The 17,959-nt window shown below is 41.3% G+C and overlaps 2 protein-coding genes across 8 annotated transcripts in view; one reads left to right on the top strand and one right to left on the bottom strand.

Moving 5' to 3' along the window:
* tsc2 (TSC complex subunit 2) overlaps positions 1 to 1,159 on the top strand; it is a 41,499-nt gene extending 40,340 nt beyond the window's left edge. For all 6 annotated transcript variants that reach the window (XM_089005691.1, XM_089005693.1, XM_089005692.1 and 3 more), the window contains one exon: positions 799 to 1,159. In XM_089005691.1, coding sequence (XP_088861817.1) covers positions 799 to 951 — 153 coding nt within the window. In that variant the 3' untranslated portion in view covers positions 952 to 1,159. The remainder of the gene's footprint in view (positions 1 to 798) is intronic.
* A 2,638-nt stretch (positions 1,160 to 3,797) lies between these two features.
* pkd1a (polycystic kidney disease 1a) overlaps positions 3,798 to 17,959 on the bottom strand; it is a 66,715-nt gene continuing 52,553 nt past the window's right edge. The window contains exons 45-56 of one of the 2 annotated variants that reach the window (XM_089007347.1): positions 17,788 to 17,903; positions 16,580 to 16,782; positions 15,921 to 16,115; positions 14,580 to 14,719; positions 13,439 to 13,569; positions 13,285 to 13,357; positions 12,221 to 12,322; positions 10,359 to 10,530; positions 9,971 to 10,261; positions 8,636 to 8,770; positions 7,424 to 7,750; positions 3,798 to 6,656 (exon numbers count right to left, since the gene is read on the bottom strand). In XM_089007347.1, coding sequence (XP_088863473.1) covers positions 5,868 to 6,656; positions 7,424 to 7,750; positions 8,636 to 8,770; positions 9,971 to 10,261; positions 10,359 to 10,530; positions 12,221 to 12,322; positions 13,285 to 13,357; positions 13,439 to 13,569; positions 14,580 to 14,719; positions 15,921 to 16,115; positions 16,580 to 16,782; positions 17,788 to 17,903 — 2,674 coding nt within the window. In that variant the 3' untranslated portion in view covers positions 3,798 to 5,867. Of the gene's footprint in view, positions 6,657 to 7,423; positions 7,751 to 8,635; positions 8,771 to 9,970; positions 10,262 to 10,358; positions 10,531 to 12,220; positions 12,323 to 13,284; positions 13,367 to 13,438; positions 13,570 to 14,579; positions 14,720 to 15,920; positions 16,116 to 16,579; positions 16,783 to 17,787; positions 17,904 to 17,959 lie in introns of both variants that reach the window. The other variant, XM_089007346.1, reaches the window with a different exon arrangement.

A 17,959-nucleotide genomic window follows, 5' to 3' on the forward strand; every position in this document is an offset into this window, starting at 1 on the left:
CCGTTCTCCAAAAAAGAAAATGTCAGCCGACTTTTTTTTTGTCCTCTATTCTCCACCCCCAGTTTTCGGTTAAGGCCACGTGATTGGTCAAGAACGCAGCAGTGAGGGGGGGGTGTGGTTAAACATTAAAGAGACAGGCAGACAACAGAAAGAGAGAGAGAAAATGGATAGAAAACAGTGACATTTGGACTCGTTTCAACTGTGATAGTTCAAAGGCAGAGTGTAGACTGCAAGGTTAAAATTCCCATCAATCAGGCTCCACAAATAATCCGCACAAGCCATCTGTACACTTGATGCAAAAAGCTATCAACCCAGCGAAACAGAACACAATTGATGAGGAATAAGGTAAAATTATGGCAGAGGAAGCACATACTACAAGGGATCATTCCTCATTATGGTGAAAGAAGAAGGCTACGTTCCTCATCAAGTGTTTAATGCTGATGAAACCGGTCACTCCATTCCATCAAGCCGTCAACGGCCATCACAAACGACTTCATCGTACAGTACATTTTATTTCTTTAAATATAATGCCATAGCACATTCATTATATGTAAAATAATGTCTATTTTGTGTGGTTTTAAGGCTTAGAAAATTAGAAAATGATGTTTTATGGGCACCTGGGAACGGATTATTCTCATTTTAATGGTTTTCTATGGGAAATTATTTTTTGGGATACACACTTTTCGCCTCACACACTCTGTCTGGGAACCACTTAAGTTTGTAAGCCAAGGTATCACTGTAGAGTCTTAACGCCCCCGAAGAGGTCACTTGATGGTTTTCTCCCTTCTTCTTTGTCAGGCTCACGAAGACATTCAGTCCCGTCCGACGCCCGGCATCTCGCTGACGCAGGCACACGCTCAGCAGAACAAGCCTTTGGCCGCCAACCCCGACAGCTCAGGCCAGCGTAAAAGGCTTGTTTCAACCGTCGATGACTTCACTGATTTTGTGTGATGATGAACTGAGTTTCATCTCATGCATGGGGGTCGATTTAGCGAAGACTTGGACTCAAATATGATTGGGAGCCCCGTTAGCTTCACAATCCAAATGTATTTTCGGAGCTTTCACGTGATGCAAATTCTGCAGTTTTTTTTTCACAAATGTGAATTCTGCCCTTCAGTTGATTGTGGATTTTTAAATGCATTAAAATATCTCAAATGACTTTTGTTGAATTATTCACGAGTGCTTTTTTGCAAACACCATTAGATAGCCAGCTAGCTAGCCAATAGATGGCTAGCCAGCTAGCTAGTAATAATAATAATCCATTTCATTTATAAGAGCCTTTCAAAACTCTCAAGGTCTCACTTTACAGTCACAGGATCAATTTTTCGGCAGCCACATGCGCCAGCGTTCATTCACCCGGAAGTCACTCAAAAAGATAGAAAGTTAGCTAGCTAGATAGCCAATATATTTTCTGACTCAATTAGACAGCTAACCAGCCATATAGCCAACTAGCTAGCGAGTAATAATAATCATTTCATTTATAAGCGCCTTTCAAAACTCTCAAGGTCACTTTACAGTCGCAGGATCAGTTTTTCTGTGGGTGAGTAGCGGCAGCCACACGCGCCAGCGTTCACTCAACCTCGAACTCATGCAAATAGATAGAAAGCTAGCTAGCTATTAGTTAGCTACTAATAATAATAAGAATACATTTCATTTCTAAGTGCCTTTCAAAACTCTCAAGGTCACTTTACAGTCACAGGATATATTTTCTGTGGGTGAGCAGCGGCAGCCACACTCGCCAGCGTTCGCTCAACCCGAAAGTAACACAAAGTAAAAAAATAAATATGACAACACAAAGACAGTCATTCATTTTTCTGCACTTTCTGTACCCTCTTTGTGACATGACGCAGTTCCAGATGTAAGAGGTGATAATCAAAGCGTCTTTTTCAGCAGTGGATCAGGGGTCACGGTGGAATGTGCACATCTACTACAAGCTAACTGTTGAAAGCAAACACGCAACTGTAGCATCCATTGACGAAAACGGATTGTTTCACATCTCCTGTCCCACATAAATCCGCTTCAATTCCAAGCCGCGACTTATGAGTGAAATGCAGCCGTACACTCATTTCCTTTACTTTTGAGCCGTTTATTGAACATTGTCAAGTGCAAAAGCATGGACATTGCCACAAACTGAAATGTTGACACATTGGTAGACGTTTTAAACAAGATAAAAAAAGGTCAAAAGTTGTGCTTAAACTGACCACATATAACACTTTGACCAAGTAAAGCTCAAATATATACATACACACAACGTTAATGCCAAAATATACAAATATGTACATACATAAACACAATGGAAGTTTTTCCAAATCAGGTTTCAGGAAATCCTCGAGTGAGGATGGCATGTGGCAGGAAGTTCAATATGAAAGACGTACAAATCTTTTATTACAAAAGTTTCATGACGTTATATGCGTAGTCGACATGTGTGACTCGAAGCACAGACAACCCTGGGGTCAATCTGAGGTCAACAGATATAACTTGTTAAATTGTCATCTTCATCTAGGAGATCTGATCTTGGGGACAGAATTTAGGACTTGAGAAACTCCTTGATCACCGAAGCAATTTACGACTTGAAACCCCTTCACAGGAAGAGCTCATTAGCCAGGTTACACATTTATCAGTTCATGGAAAAAAACAATGTTTTATTGCTTACAGCTGTTCGTGCTTAGAACTCAAGAGGTGTGCTTTTCTAATCAAGAAAACTATGTTTTACTAATTTACTAACTTTAATTTGCATATACTCCCAATAAATAGCTTGGCACAGGGCTGCAGAATTCAGACGTCTGTCATGAATGGCTGCGTCTCCTGCCGGCAGTAAAAGACAATCTGTCCACAGTGTCCGATCGAACATGTTTGACACGATTCCACATTACAACGCTGCATGAAAAAAAAAAAAAAAAAAACTTTTACATGTCAAAGCCTTTGGTTTGTTTTGAGGAAAAAGGATTTGTTCCCTGAGATTGATTGGCCTAATGGACACAAAGTATGTACGGTCACAACAAGTTACCGTATTTATTCGAGTATAATGCGCAATATGTTCTACCTATAAAATAAATCAAAGTTTGGGTGCGCGTTATAAACAAGGCCTGGGAAAAAAATTCTCAGATATACAGGTAACATCGGACTAACGACAGAGTTCCGTTCCGACCAAACGGTCGTAAGTCGAAATGGTCGTCAGTCGAAACCAATTCAAAGAATTCAGAAGTCAGAATTCCGACTTTTTACTCTGAATTCTGATTTTTAACTCTGAATTCTGACTTTTAAGTTTGAATTCCGATTTTTAACTCAGTATTCCGATTTTTTTAACTCTGAATTCCGACTTTTAAGTTTGAATTCTGATTTTTAACTCAGTATTCGGATTTTTTTTAACTCTGAATTCCGACATCTTTGAATTCCGATTTTTAACTCTGAATTCTGATTTTTAACTCTGAATTCCGACTTAACTCTGAATTCCGACTTTCAACTGAGAATTCCAACTTTTACAATGCTTGGTCTCAGCTGAGAAAAAGTGAAACAAAATGGTATCCGATTTTTAATTAAGAATTAGGCGTGCGCGTTATACTCGAATAAATATGGTAACTGCTTCATAATTGTGTTAATACTCAAAGCATTTTCTTGACATTAAAACCAGAAAAATAAAAGTATAAAGTGGATGAGTTAAATATGTATCCTTGGATATCATCTCCATTTTGACAATAAAGTGCTAAGTACAAAACAAAAAGGAATTAAAGGTCATACACGCTGCAGAAGCTTTGGCACTTTTTTGTTCTTAACACTTACAATAAAGCTTTCTGTAATGGATTTCAAACCAAGCTTTATTACATCCGAAAACAACACATTGCCGTTCAGAGAAAAAAAAAAATGAAAACAAAGTCCATCGATGACAAGGTTCCTTCAGTCGTCATCTGTACTGCTTTGCTTCCTGTACGTTCAGACGAATTGGAACCCTGAACAACAATTTTGTAGTACCACAAATACTCATAGTAGTAATCGTACCCGAGAGTTGCTGATTACATACATACAACCTAGCAAAGAAATACATTTGTTTTCTTTTAAAGTTGTTTATTTTTGACAGTCTTTAGGTGAGCACGCAACTGTGCTTCTGTCAGTGACCTCCAGGGTCACCTGTAGCTGGTTTTGACCCGGTGACCCGCACCACATTTGAGCCAATCCAACCACAAAGTATGTGGGGCAATCTGGTCAATTGCCCCCCCCCCCAATTACCCACCCAACTGCGAAGTTTAGAGAGAAACGTCGGGATACAGAACCAGCTGCTCCTCACATTTCTCTCGTCCTTAACCTCACATTTTCCCATCCTTAAAGGACAACCGACACCTCTGGACAAGTTGCGTCCATAATTTGTTGAATCACTTCAGCTAGCTTTCTCTCTGTGTATTTAATAGTGACATTCAGTGTATTAGCTAACGATCTAGCTAGCTAGCTATAGAGCTATCTCGGTGTCTAGCTATCGGTTGGCTTTCTATTAGCTAAAAATATCAATCTGTGTGTTTTGGGTATTTTAGATGCTGATAAAACGTTTTTCTGATGTCAGTTTCGGAAACTAAAAAATGGTGTCGGTTGTCCTTTAACTGTTTTGGTTATCTATTAGCTATCTACTAGCTGGCTAGCTAGCTTTCTCTCTGTGTATTTAATAGTGACAATCAGTGTATTAGCTGACTAACTAGCTAGCTAGCGATTAGCTATAGAGCTATCTTGGTGTCTTGCTATCTGGCTAGCTATCGGTTGGCTATCTATTAACTGGCTAGCTAGCTTTCTCTCTGTGTATTTAATAGTGACAATCGGTGTATTGGCTAACTACCTAGCTAGCTAGCGATTAGCTATAGAGCTATCTAGGTGTCTAGCTATCTGGCTAGCTATCGGTTGGCTATCTATTAGCTGGCTAGCTATCTTTCTCTGTGTATTTAATAGTGACAATCAGTGTATTAGCTGACTAGCTAGCTAGCGATTAGCTATAGAGCTATCTAGGTGTCTTGCTATCTGGCTAGCTATCGGTTGGCTATCTATTAGCTGGCTAGCTAGGTTTCTCTCTGTGTATTTAATAGTGACAATCAGTGTATTGGCTAGCTAGCTAGCTAGCGATTAGCTATAGAGCTATCTAGGTGTCTTGCTATCTGGCTAGCTATCGGTTGGCTATCTATTAGCTGGCTAGCTATCTTTCTCTCTGTGTATTTAATAGTGACAATCAGTGTATTAGCTGACTAGCTAGCTAGCTAGCGATTAGCTATAGAGGTGTCTAGCTATCTGGCTAGCTATCGGTTGGCTATCTATTAGCTGGCTAGCTATCTTTCTCTCTGTGTATTTAATAGTGACAATCAGTGTATTAGCTAACTACCTAGCTAGCTAGCGATTAGCTATAGAGCTATCTAGGTGTCTAGCTATCTGGCTAGCTATCGGTTGGCTATTAGCTGGCTAGCTATCTTTCTCTCTGTGTATTTAATAGAGACAATCAGTGTATTAGCTGACTAGCTAGCTAGCTAGCGATTAGCTATAGAGCTATCTAGGTGTCTTGCTATCTGGCTAGCTATCGGTTGGCTATCTATTAACTGGCTAGCTAGCTTTCTCTCTGTATTTAATAGTGACAATCGGTGTATATGCTAACTATCTAGCTAGCAATTAGCTAGAAAGCTATCTAGGTGTCTAGCTATCTGGCTAGCTATCGGTTGGCTATCTACTAGCTGGCTAGCTAGCTTTCTCTCTGTGTATTTAATCGTGACATTCAGTGTAGCTAGCTAGCGATTAGCTATAGAGCTATCTAGATGAAAAATATTGAGTGTTTTGGGTATTTTAGATGCTAATAAAACGTTTTTCTGATGTCAGTTTCGAAACAAAATGGTGTCGGTTGTCCTTTAGTTTGGGTGCACCTTATTTTTAAGCAAGGGAGGCTTCCGTTTTCGCTTATGTGTGGAGATGGTGGTCGTATATGCCGGATGGTTGAAGAGACTTGAGGAGAGGAGGGTCTCTCTCTCCGCGGGGGGTTGATGCTGCTCCCCGGCAGTGGACGGCGGTGGTTGTGAATCGGGAGACTGCGAGTGGCAAAAGGCGCTTTTGGGTGTCGATACAGGAGGAGTGGATGGCGAGGGAGCGCCGATAGAAGCTTTGGATTGAGGTGAGGATGTTTTGGATGTGCTTCCTGAACTTGTTTGAGGTTCGTTTGCAACTTGACGTATCTCCTTTTTATTGCCCTTTTTGCCCACTTTCTGCTTGTCTTTACCACTCTTCCTTTCTTTGTGTCCACCTCCATGTGGTCTCGCTCTCCCTTTACGCCTCCTCTTCTTCTGCGCTCGCTCCAGTCGCCGTTCCATCTGGAAGAGATCCTCCGTTGCCATGGTGACGCGGTCCAGCTGTTGCAACAGGGCGTCAAAGGTCGGTAGGAGCCTCTTCAGGGAGGCTTCGGTCTCCGCTCGCTCCCTCCAGCACCCCAGACCGGGACCCACGCCGGGGGCTTCGGTCAAGCTGCAGGGGCTGGAGGACGCCGGGCACCAGGAGGCCTCGGAGTTGTCGTCGACGCCGTCCGCAGCGAAGAACGGAGACTCGGGGCGATCCAGTGGCGGCAAACACAGCGATTTGCAGTCGCTGGTGGACGAGGAACGCGACGGGGGAAGCTCCAGGCCTTCGAAACGCACCTTGTGGCGAAACTGCAATGATATGAGACGGGCAACGACCTGGTTTTCAGTGGGAATGAATGATACTCATCCAGAGCTAGCTAATGTCTCGCTAATAGCTAGCCAGATAGATAGCTAATAGCAAGCTAGACAGCTAATAATATATAGCCAGCCAGACAGCTAATAGATAGCAAATAGATAGCTCGGTAGCTAGGTAGCTAGATAGCCAGCCAGATAGATAGCTAATAGCTAGCTAGCTAGATAGCTAATATATAGCCAACTAGATAGCCAGTTTGACAGCTAACTCTGTATCTTACACAGTGGAATGCAAGCTAATAATAATAATAATGATAATAATAATAAAGAACTCTCAAGGTCACTTTACAGTCACAGGATAGGTTTTTGTGTGGTTGAGCAGCGGCAGCCACACGCGCCAGCGTTCACTCAACCCCAAAGTAACTCCAATAGATAGAAAGCGAGCTAGCATAAATAGAGATGGATGGATAGATAGCTAATAAATAGCTGATTGAGATAGAGAGATAGATAGGTTTTATCGCTAGCTAAGCAGCTAGCTGATATAGATTTAACAGCTAGCTGGCTAGCTGGTAGTTTGCTATCGAGCTATATACTCGCTAGTTAGCTAGCTATCCATATAGAGGCAGTCAAACTGTTGTAATCCTATAAAATTACTTAGCGACATAGTTGTGTTAAGTTCATACTGTCTACTTGTTATCTGCGGGTGAGCCGCGGCAGCCACAGCCATTGAAATGAATGAAAAGACCGTTTTCAAGAAAAGGTACCTCCTTGGTCCTGCTAAGTCCCATCCACATTTTGAGTCTCCTGAGGAACAGTTCCACCATCTCATAGTCTTGCAGATCCACAGCCGGCCGGTACAACTCGGCACGTCCACGCCGGTAGTTCCTCAATAAAATGGAGGTGACCAACCAGATCAGGATCAAGCGAAGCACGGCGAAACTAGCGTGGAACACCAGTGCGGAAACGGTGCCCGAAGGCTCGCTGAGTCTTCGTGAAGGTTCCCATGACAAGAAACCTCGACCACCAGCGCCCAACAAGGACAAACAGGTAGCGCTAACGCTTGCGTAGCCATCAAACACCGAATGGAAGAGCTGGAAAGGAAGGAGGAACTATGAAACAACGAGTAAATGAGAAGATAACTTAGATAGCTTAGATTTATCTAGCTAGCTGGTTGGCTATCAATCTAGCTAGCTATCTGTTGGCTATCTATTAGCTATCTACTAGCTGGCAAGCTAGCTTTCTATCTATGTACTTAATAGTGACATTCAGTGTATTAGTTAACTATCTAGCTATCTATTAGCTATAGAGCTAGCTATCTGTTGGCTATCTATTAGCCATCTACTAGCTGGCAAGCTAGCTTTCTATCTGTGTACTTAATAGTGACATTCAGTATATTAGACAACTATCTAGCAAGCTGTTAGCTATCTAGGTGGCTATCCATCTAGCTAGCTATCGGTTGGCTATCTACTAGTTGGCTACCTAGCTTTCTATCTGTGTACTTAATAGTGACATTCAGTGTATAAGTTAACTATCTAGCTAAATAGCTATTAGCTATAGAGCTATTTAGGTGGCTAGCTATCTAGCTAACCATCTGTTGGGTAGCTATTAGCTATCTACTAGCTAGCTTTCTATCTGTGTACTTCATAGTGACATTCAGTGTACAAGTTAACTATCTAGCTAGCTAGCTAGCTATTAGCTTTAGAGCTATCTAGGTGGCTATCTATCTAGCTAGATATCTGTTGGCTATCAATTAGCTATCTACTAGCTGGCAAGCTAGCTTTCCATCTGTGTACTTAATAGTGACATTCAGCTATTAACTATAGAGGTATCTAGATGGCTAGCTATCTAGCTAGCTAGCTATTAGCTATAGAGCTATCTGTGTGCTAGCTATCTAGCTAGCCATCTGTTGGGTATCTATTAGCTATCTGGTAGTAGTAGTAGTAGTAGTAGTAGATGAAGTGAAAATCGAGACTAACCAAGTGTCCGGTGTGTGCGTACGCTAGCAGCAAGAGCAGGAGGGCGAGAGCAACGCCCAGCAGTTCCCAGACGGAGCGTCGCAGGGCTCGGCCAAACACGGCCCACTCTCGCAGGAAGCGCAGCTGATGAGAGGCCTGCAATTTTATGAAAATAGCTTCTTTTACTGTGATACATAAATAAATAACAAATACATCTCTTACTAGCTAGCTAGCTAGATAGCTATTTGCTATGTATATGGTGGGCAGGGTGCTATTAGTAATATAGCTAGCTAGCTATTTGAGTCAGGAAACATATTACCTATCTAGTTAGCTAGCTATCTATTAGATATCTAGCATTCTATTCACTAGCTTTCTATCTATTTGAGTTACTTCCGGGTTGAGTGAACGCTGGCGCGTGTGGCTGCCGCTGCTTACCCATAGAAAAACTGATCCTGTGACTGTAAAGTGACCTTGAGTTTTGAAAGGCGCTTAGAAATGAAATGTATTATTATTATCTCATAGCTATCCAGCTGGCTAGCTAGCTATCTATTAGCAATATAGCTATCTAGCTAGCGAGCTATCTATTAGCTATGACCTTGAGAGTTTTGAAAGGCGCTGATAAATACAATGTATTATTATTATTATTATTATTATATTTTTTTTATTATTATTAGCTCTCTATTAGCTAGCTAGCTTTCTATCTATTTGAGTTACTCCGGGGTTGAGTGAACGCTGGCGAGTGTGGCTGTAGTGACATTCGGTATTAGTATTCACTATTAGTTAACTAACTATCTAGCTGGCTAGCTATTAGCTATAGAGCTATCTAGGTGGCTAGCTATCTAGCTAGCTATCTGTTGGCTATCTATTAGCGATATACTAGCTGGCTAGTTAGCTTTCTATCTATTAACTTCCGGGTTGATTGAACACTGGCACGTGTGGCTGTCGCTACTCACCAACAGAAAAACGTATCCTGTGGCTGTAACGTGACCTTGAGAGATTTGAAAGACTTATAAAATGAATATTATAAATAAATACATGTAAAAAAATATTATTCGCGAGCTTATAGCTATCTATTCGCTAGCTAGCTATTAGCTATCTACTCGCTAGCTAGCTAGCTTGGATTGGGAGATGAAAAAAAATGAACGCTTGCAATTTATGATTGCCACTCAAATAAACAAATGCGTTTTTAAGTACACAGATAAGCTAGCTTGCTAGCTAGTAGATAGCTAATAGATAGCCAACAGATAGCTAGCTAGATTGATAGCCAATAGATAGCCAGTTCCCATTCCATCCTAACTGTAGTCACCAATGAATGATTGCACTCAATCTTCTTCTCTTTCTATGCTTACATCTTACCTTGAACACCAATGTAAAGAGTAGCAAGGCCGCCGTGACTGTAAACATCTGAGTCTGTTTAGCCAGAGGGTAAAAGTCCGTGAAGGCATCTCGCGGGTGAGCGCGGTACGAAGCCCACAACCGCTGGGCCATGACACACCGACTCAGATGGAGACCACCAACGGATGCCGCCAGAGCCAGTTTACAGACACCCAGAAACCTCCAGGTGGACAGAAGGTAGGAGGAACCTTCTTGGACGAAACTCCAAATCCCTCGTATCAGGAAATATAAGACCAAGGCAAGAAGGACAACCTAGTAAACAAAGAAACAAAAAAAAAAACAAGTAACGTTACATCAGCTAAATGAGAAAGTACGTGAATGTATTGACTGTATTTCCACAAATTGGTACCACTAAAAGAAGTTGTAGATCCAGCTCTGTGATTGGCCACAGAGAGATGATGATGAGTTCAAGGCTGGATCGAGGACGTTCGGAAACTGGGAACTCAAAAAGGAATGAAAAGACTGCCAAGAGTTTTGTGTTGATGTTGTATAGCGAGAAGTCCACCAACAAAGCACGGCTCCTACAAACAAACGCAGAGAAAAACACATTTGTTTATTTGAGTGGCAATCATAAATTGCAAGCGTTCATTTTTTTTCATCTCCCAATCCAAGCTAGCTAGCTAGCGAATAGATAGCTAATAGCTAGCTAGCAAATAGATAGCTATAAGCTCGCGAATAAATAGCTATTATCCAGAAAATAGACATTAACTAGCGAATAGATAGCTATCAGCTAGCAAATAGATAGCTATTAACTAGCGAATAGATAGCTATTAGCTAGTGAATAGATAGCTAATAGCTAGGGAATATATAGCTAATATCTAGCGATTATATAGCTAATAGCTAGCGGAGAGATAGCTAATAGCTAGCGAATAAATAGCTAATAGCCAGCGAACAGCTAGCTAATAGATAGCTAGGGAATAGATAGCTATTAGCTAACGAATAGATAGCCATTATCCAGCGAATAGATATACATTAGCTAGCGAATAGATAGCTAATAGCTAGCTAGCGAATAGATAGTTATAAGCTCGCGAATAAATAGCTATTATCCAGAAAATAGACATTAACTAGCGAATAGATAGCTATCAGCTAGCGAATAGATAGCTATTAACTAGCGAATAGATAGCTATTAGCTAGTGAATAGATAGCTAATAGCTAGGGAATATATAGCTAATATCTAGCGATTATATAGCTAATAGCTAGCAGATAGATAGCTAATAGCTAGCGAATAAATAGCTAATAGCAAGCGAACAGCTAGCTAATAGATAGCTAGGGAATAGATAGCTATTAGCTAACGAATAGATAGCCATTATCCAGCGAATAGATATACATTAGCTTGCGAATAGATAGCTAATAGCTAGCTAGCGAATAGATAGTTATAAGCTCGCGAATAAATAGCTATTATCCAGAAAATAGACATTAACTAGCAAATAGATAGCTATTAGCTAGCGAATAGATGGCTATTAACTAGCGAATAGATAGCTATTAGCTAGTGAATAGATAGCTAATAGCTAGGGAATAGATAGCTAATATCTCGCGATTATATAGCTAATAGCTAGCGAATAGATAGCTAATAGCTAGCGGATAGATAGCTAATAGCTAGCGAATAGACAGCTAATAGCCAGCGAACAGCTAGCTAATAGATAGCTATTAGCTAGAGAATAGATAGCTAATAGCCAGCGAACAGCTAGCGAATAGATAGCTATTAGCTAACAAATAGATAGCCATTATCCAGCGAATAGATGGCTATTAGCTATAGAATAGATAGCTATTAGCTAGAAAATAGATAGCTAATAGCTAGCGAATAGATAGCTAATAGCTAACGGATAGATAGCTAATAGCTAGCGAATACATAGCCATTATCCAGCGAATAGATGTACATTAGCTAGTGAATAGATAGCTAGCTAGGTAGCAAATAGATATCTATTAGCGAGCAAATAGCTAGTGAATAGATAGCTATTAGCTAGCGAATACATATCCATTATCCAGCGAATAGATATACATTAGCTAGCGAATAGATAGCTAATAGGTAGCAAATAGATAGCTATTAGCGAGCAAATAGATAGCTAATAGCTCGCGAATAAATAGCTAATAGCGAACAGCTAGCGACGTTTTGTAAGTTGTACGCCCGACGCAAAAGTTACACGCCCCGGTTGTCCGGGCAGACGTTATTTCAGACCGTGTTAAAAGGAACTTGAACGGTGTTTTTTCTACCTGTGAGCAAGCCAGTGCTGCTGTTGCAGCTGTTGCAGGGAACTTGAGGCCTCCCCCAGACTTCGATTCAGATGAATGACAACATCTGTGGTGAGCAGACTCCTAGCAGGACGAGAAACACATTTGTCAGATTCTGAATAGGTCCTTGAAGGTAACTTGAACTTTCAACTTCCAATCCCATGATTTTTACATGTTCTGTTTTTTTGGATACATATTGGCTAATGACAGTATGTCAATGTCAGCACAATTTGCTATCGATTTGCTATACATTAGCTAGCTAGCTAGCTGGCTATCTATTTCATATCCATTTGCTATCTATTAGCTATCAATTCGCTATCTATTAGCTAGGGAGCTAACCTTCTATCTATTTGTGTTATTTGGGGTTGAATGAATGCCGGCGCATGTGGCATCCGCTGCTCACCTACAGAAAAACTGATCCTGTGACTGTAAAGTGATCTTGAGAGTTTTGAAAGGTGCTTGAGAGTTTTGAAAGGTGCTTGAGAGTTTTGAAATGAATGATTGCACTCAATCTTCTTCTCTTTCTATGCTTACATCTTACCTTGAACACCAATGTAAAGAGTAGCAAGGCCGCCGTGACTGTAAACATCTGAGTCTGTTTAGCCAGAGGGTAAAAGTCCGTGAAGGCATCTCGCGGGTGAGCGCGGTACGAAGCTATTTGCTATACATTAGCTAGCTAGCTAGCTGGCTATCTATTTCATATCCATTTGCTATCTATTAGCTATCTAGCTAGCTACCCAGCTGGCTATCTATTAGCAAGCTACCAAGCTGGCTATCTATTTGCTATCCATTTGCTATCTATTTGCTATCTAACTAGCTACCTAGCTGGCTATCTATTTGCTATCTATTAGCTGGCTACCTGGATGGCTATGTCTGGCTAGCTATCTGGCTATGTAGCTGGCTATTTATTAGCTATATGGCTGTCTAGCTAGCTAGCTAGCTGTCTCGCTGACTATCTATTAGCTATCTGTTAGCTAGCTTTCTATCTATTTGAGTTACTTCCGGGTTGAGTGAACGCTGGCGCGTGTGGCGCATCCTCTGCCTACCGATTGTTGTCTTCTGGACCGGAAGATGCGATACTTGGCCAGTCACGTTCCCACTTGTCTCCGGGTCTGGAACCTGTAAGAACTTAAAGAATAGACCACGATCTCCATTAATGTGCACAAACTGCAATGGACGAAATGCAACAAGTCATCTCACCGTGCGTGTGGTGGATTTGCCGAAGTCTCATCGTGCCGAGTAAAACACTTCCGGTTTCTCCCAGGAGGGCGGAGTCATTCAGAAGGCGGGGTAACAAGGAGTTGTTCAGCCAAGTCAGAAGATCGTGGCGGCTAAATAACAGGGGGAAGGGATATGAGGAAATAATAATACATTTCGTTTATAAGCGTCTTTCAAAACTCTCAAGGTCACTTTACAGTCACAGAATATTTTTTTGTGCGGGTGAGCAGCGGCAGCCACACGTGCCAGCGTTCACTCAACCCCGAATAACTCAAATAGATAGAAAGTTCGCTAACTAGCTAATAGATAATTAATAGCTAGCTAACTAGTTAGATAGTGAATTGATAGCAAATAGATAGCTAGCTAGGTAGCTATTTGACAATAAAGCTGACTTTGACTAGCTAGCTCACTAGTTAGATAGTGAATAGATAGCTAGCTAGGTAGCCTTCCTTTCAAAACTCTCAAGCACCAGTCAAAACTCTCAAGCACATTTCAAAACTCTCAAGCACCTTTCAAAACTCTCAAGGTCACTTTACAGTCACAGGATCAGTTTTTCTGTAGGTGAGCAGCGGATGCCACATGCGCCGGCATTCATTCAACCCCAAATAACACAAATAGATAGAAGGTTAGCTCCCTAGCTAATAGATAGCGAATTGATAGCAAGTAGATAGCTAGCTGTGCAGCCAGCGAGCTAATTAGATAGCAAAGTTTTTCTGCGGGTGAGCAGCGCCAGCGACACACGCCAGCATTCACTCAACCCGGAAGTCACTCAAATAGATAGAAAGTTAGCTAATAGATAGCCAATAGATAGCTCGCTAATAGATAGCTAAGATTGTTGACATTGATGGTGCCCAATCCCTTTTTTATAGAACAGGCTCCTAATGTTGTAGATGGAGATGCTTGCTACCAGGTGCCCACAGTCACTATCTTTGGCTCAACTAGCTAGCTAGCTAGCTAGTTGGCTAATAGTTTATCGGATCTCTTTAAAATGGAAAGAAATCCAATCCATAATCTGATTTTAGAAAGAGAACAATTCGCGAAGGGGAACATCGGAAACACCTGATGGTTGATTCGACGGTACACTAGAGCCCAATATTGTAAAAAGACAACATTTTGATTTTACCTGCTAATGTCATGGTACTCGGTTGTGTATAGCACATGTTGCAACTGAGTATGCAGTCTCAGGCTATGGGTGTCTTTGGCAGAGTCCGAATAGTTGAGAAGAAGAACCACCAACAAGAAGAACATATAGACCAGGAAGTTCTAAAGACAAAAACAAAAGAAAACAACAACAATTATGCCAACTTTGTAAAAATACAAGGAACATCCGAGTTACGATCGGGTTCCGTTCCGACAAAACGGTCGTAAGTCAAATGTTCGTAAATCGAAAAGCATTCAAAATGGCCGACGCGAAGTTTATACGACAGAATACTAATAATACAGAATAATAGTATACGATGTACCAAACAGATATACAAAACTGCTTACAGTTCAATTATAAATCTTATAAGTTTTACTGTACTGTATTTTTTATCATTTTATATTTCTTATTATCGATTTTTATTACTAATAATAATAATACGTTTCATTTCTAAGCGCCTTTCAAAACTCCAAGGTCACTTTACAGCCACAGGATAGGTTTTTCTGTGGGTGAGCAGCAGCAGCCACACGCGCCGGCGTTCACTCAACCCGGAAGTAACTCAAATAGATAGAAAGCTAGCTAGCTAGCCAATTGTTAGCCAACAGATACCTAGCTAGATAGCCAGCTAGCTAAATAGTGTATAGCTAGATTGATAGCTAGCCAGCTAAAGCTAGCAAATAGCTAGCAAATGATAATAATAATACATTTCATTTTCATCTGTGTCATTCTGCTGACCCAAATACGCACGATTTTCGAAAAAAAAAAAATTGCACTTCCTGCTAACGGAGAAGCCAGAAGAGGTCGCCGAACACACGCTCGGACTTAGCGGTGACGGCGTGGGCTCGACGCGGCGTTCTCGTCGCGCCGATCCCGAGCGCCGACGGCCTAACCATTGCGACACATCGAGCAACACCATCACGTGCCTGGCTAGCCAAAATTGTCATACGTGTTTGTAAAGAAACAGTTATTTTGTATCCTCATTTTGTGCAATGCTGTAATATTCTGTGTTAAGATAAATGATGCATGCTGAATATTGAGCGGATCTGACAACGCAGCCACAACGCTACATATGGTCCTTTGACAGCGCAAAAAAAAAAAAAAAAGTTGTTATACAAAGCTTAGAGAAGCGGTTGCTCTCTGTGCTCCGGCAAATAAACATCGTACTTGTTCAATCTAAACAAGAAGGGCCATCTTGAGTCTTTATTCTACCAAATGCAGATCTCAACAGCTGCCACCTTAGCGGTCGTGGTCGTAAGTACAGGTGGTCGTAACTCGCACCGGTCGTAACTCGAATGTAACCTGTACTGAGACTTGCTCGATTACCTTCAACATGGAGTGCAGCATGCGGACCTTGCGGGCCTGGTGCCGGTCCTGAGACAGAGCATAACCCTGTGGTGGCCGTACCCTGTGGATCCGCTGCACCACCCTCTCCACCGTGGGGAACTCCACTAGCACATCCTGGTCCTCGGGGCGCAGGCGACACACAAACACGGCATAATAGATGGCCTCGCACAACACCTGAGAGACAAATCATTGCCAACCAAAATAGAAGAAATAACTGTTATTAATAATAATTAATAAAATGCATGGCTAATAAATAGCCAGCTAGACAGTTAGCTAACTAGCTAGATAGCCATATATCTAATAAATAGCCAGCTACATAGCTAGCTTGCCAGATGGCTAATAGATAGAAAATGGATAGTGAAGGAAATAAGTACATTTATTGACAACCTAACAATATCAAATAGATAGCCAGCTAGATAGCTAGCTAATAGATAGCAAATAGATAGCTAGTTAGTTAGCAATCTAGATAGCAAATAGATAGCAAATAGATAGCAAATAGATAACCAGCTAGGTAGCTAGCTAATAGATAGCAAATGGATAGGAAATAGATAACCAGCTAGGTAGCTAGCTAGATAGCACATCTTGTGCAGGTGTGCCTCGGGTTTACTTCCGGGCCTAGTGAACAGGAAGTGTCTAACCTTGATTGGCTCCAACAACAGGCAGGAGCACAGGAAGCTGGCGAAGCAGGAAATGAGCCACATCATGGCAATTTTCTGATTGAAACCGCGAGCTGCCCAAATGGAGACGCCGTTGGCCAGGGCTATCGCTACCCAACTGGCCCACAGGGCGGCGCGTCCGCACCAGGGAGGGAAGCGTCTCGGACGACACACATCTGCCACAACTGGAGAAGCGTAGCGTCACACATAAACATCATATTTCAAAGTCGCATGCTGGTATATGCTTAGTCAACATGTGTGACTCGAATACACAATTGAAGCACAGACGACCCTGGGGTCAATCTGAGGTCAACAGACACATCCTGTTAAACTGTCATCTTCCACTAGGAGACAGAATTTACGACTTGGGAAAATCCTTTATCACCGAAGCAATTTACGACTTGAAACTCATTCACAGGAAGAGCTCATTAGCCAGGTTGCACATTTATCAGTTCACGGAAAAGACAATGTTTTATTGCTTACAGCTGTTCGTGCTTCTCTTATATACATATTCGCTATCTAACTAGCTAGCTGGCAACCTAGCTAGCTATCTATTTGCTATCGATTCACAATCTAACCAGCTAGCTAGCTATTAGTTATCTATTAGCTAGTTAGCTAACTTTCCATCTATTTGAGTTATTCGGGGTTGAGTGTAGGCTGGTGCATGTGGCTGCCGCTGCTCACCCACAGAAAAACTGATGATGTGACTGTAAAGTGACCTTGAGAGTTTTGAAAGGTGCTTGAGAGTTTTGAAAGGTGCTTGAGAGTTTTGAAAAGCAATTAGAAATGAAATTGATTATTATTATTATTATTATTATTATTATTATTATTATTAATGAAATGTATTATTGTCATTATTATTAGTCAAAAAGGTGCCTGACCCTTGGTGTATGCTGTAATAATAATAATAATAATAATAATAATAATAATAATAATAATAATAATAATAATAATAAGAAGAAGAAGAAGAAGAAGAAGAAGAAGAAGAAGAAGAAGAAGAAGAAGAAGTATACATTTCATTTCTAAGCTCAGTTTTTCTGTGGGTGAGCAGCGGCAGCCACACGCGCCATCATTCACTCAACCAGGAAGTAACTCAAATAGATAGGAAGCTAGCTAGCTAGTAGATAGCTAATAGCTAGCTAGATAGCTCGCCATATAGTTAATCGATAGAGCTAGAGACTCACGCATACCTGTATTGGAGGAAAAAGCAGTTCTCGGGGGTTCTCTTCTGACTCCATCCAGAGGAAGGGGGTCGTTCATTTTCTGGAGAAGGATCACCTCTGTGTTATCTTCTAAAATGCTCGAACTGACACGAAAGCAAGGAAGACAAATTCATATGAAGAATATTGTCAAAATATTCAA

This window comes from Hippocampus bargibanti, linkage group LG10, assembly GCF_051943395.1.
Source record: "Hippocampus bargibanti isolate YZ-2025 linkage group LG10, ASM5194339v1, whole genome shotgun sequence".
NCBI classification, from domain to species: domain Eukaryota; kingdom Metazoa; phylum Chordata; class Actinopteri; order Syngnathiformes; family Syngnathidae; genus Hippocampus; species Hippocampus bargibanti.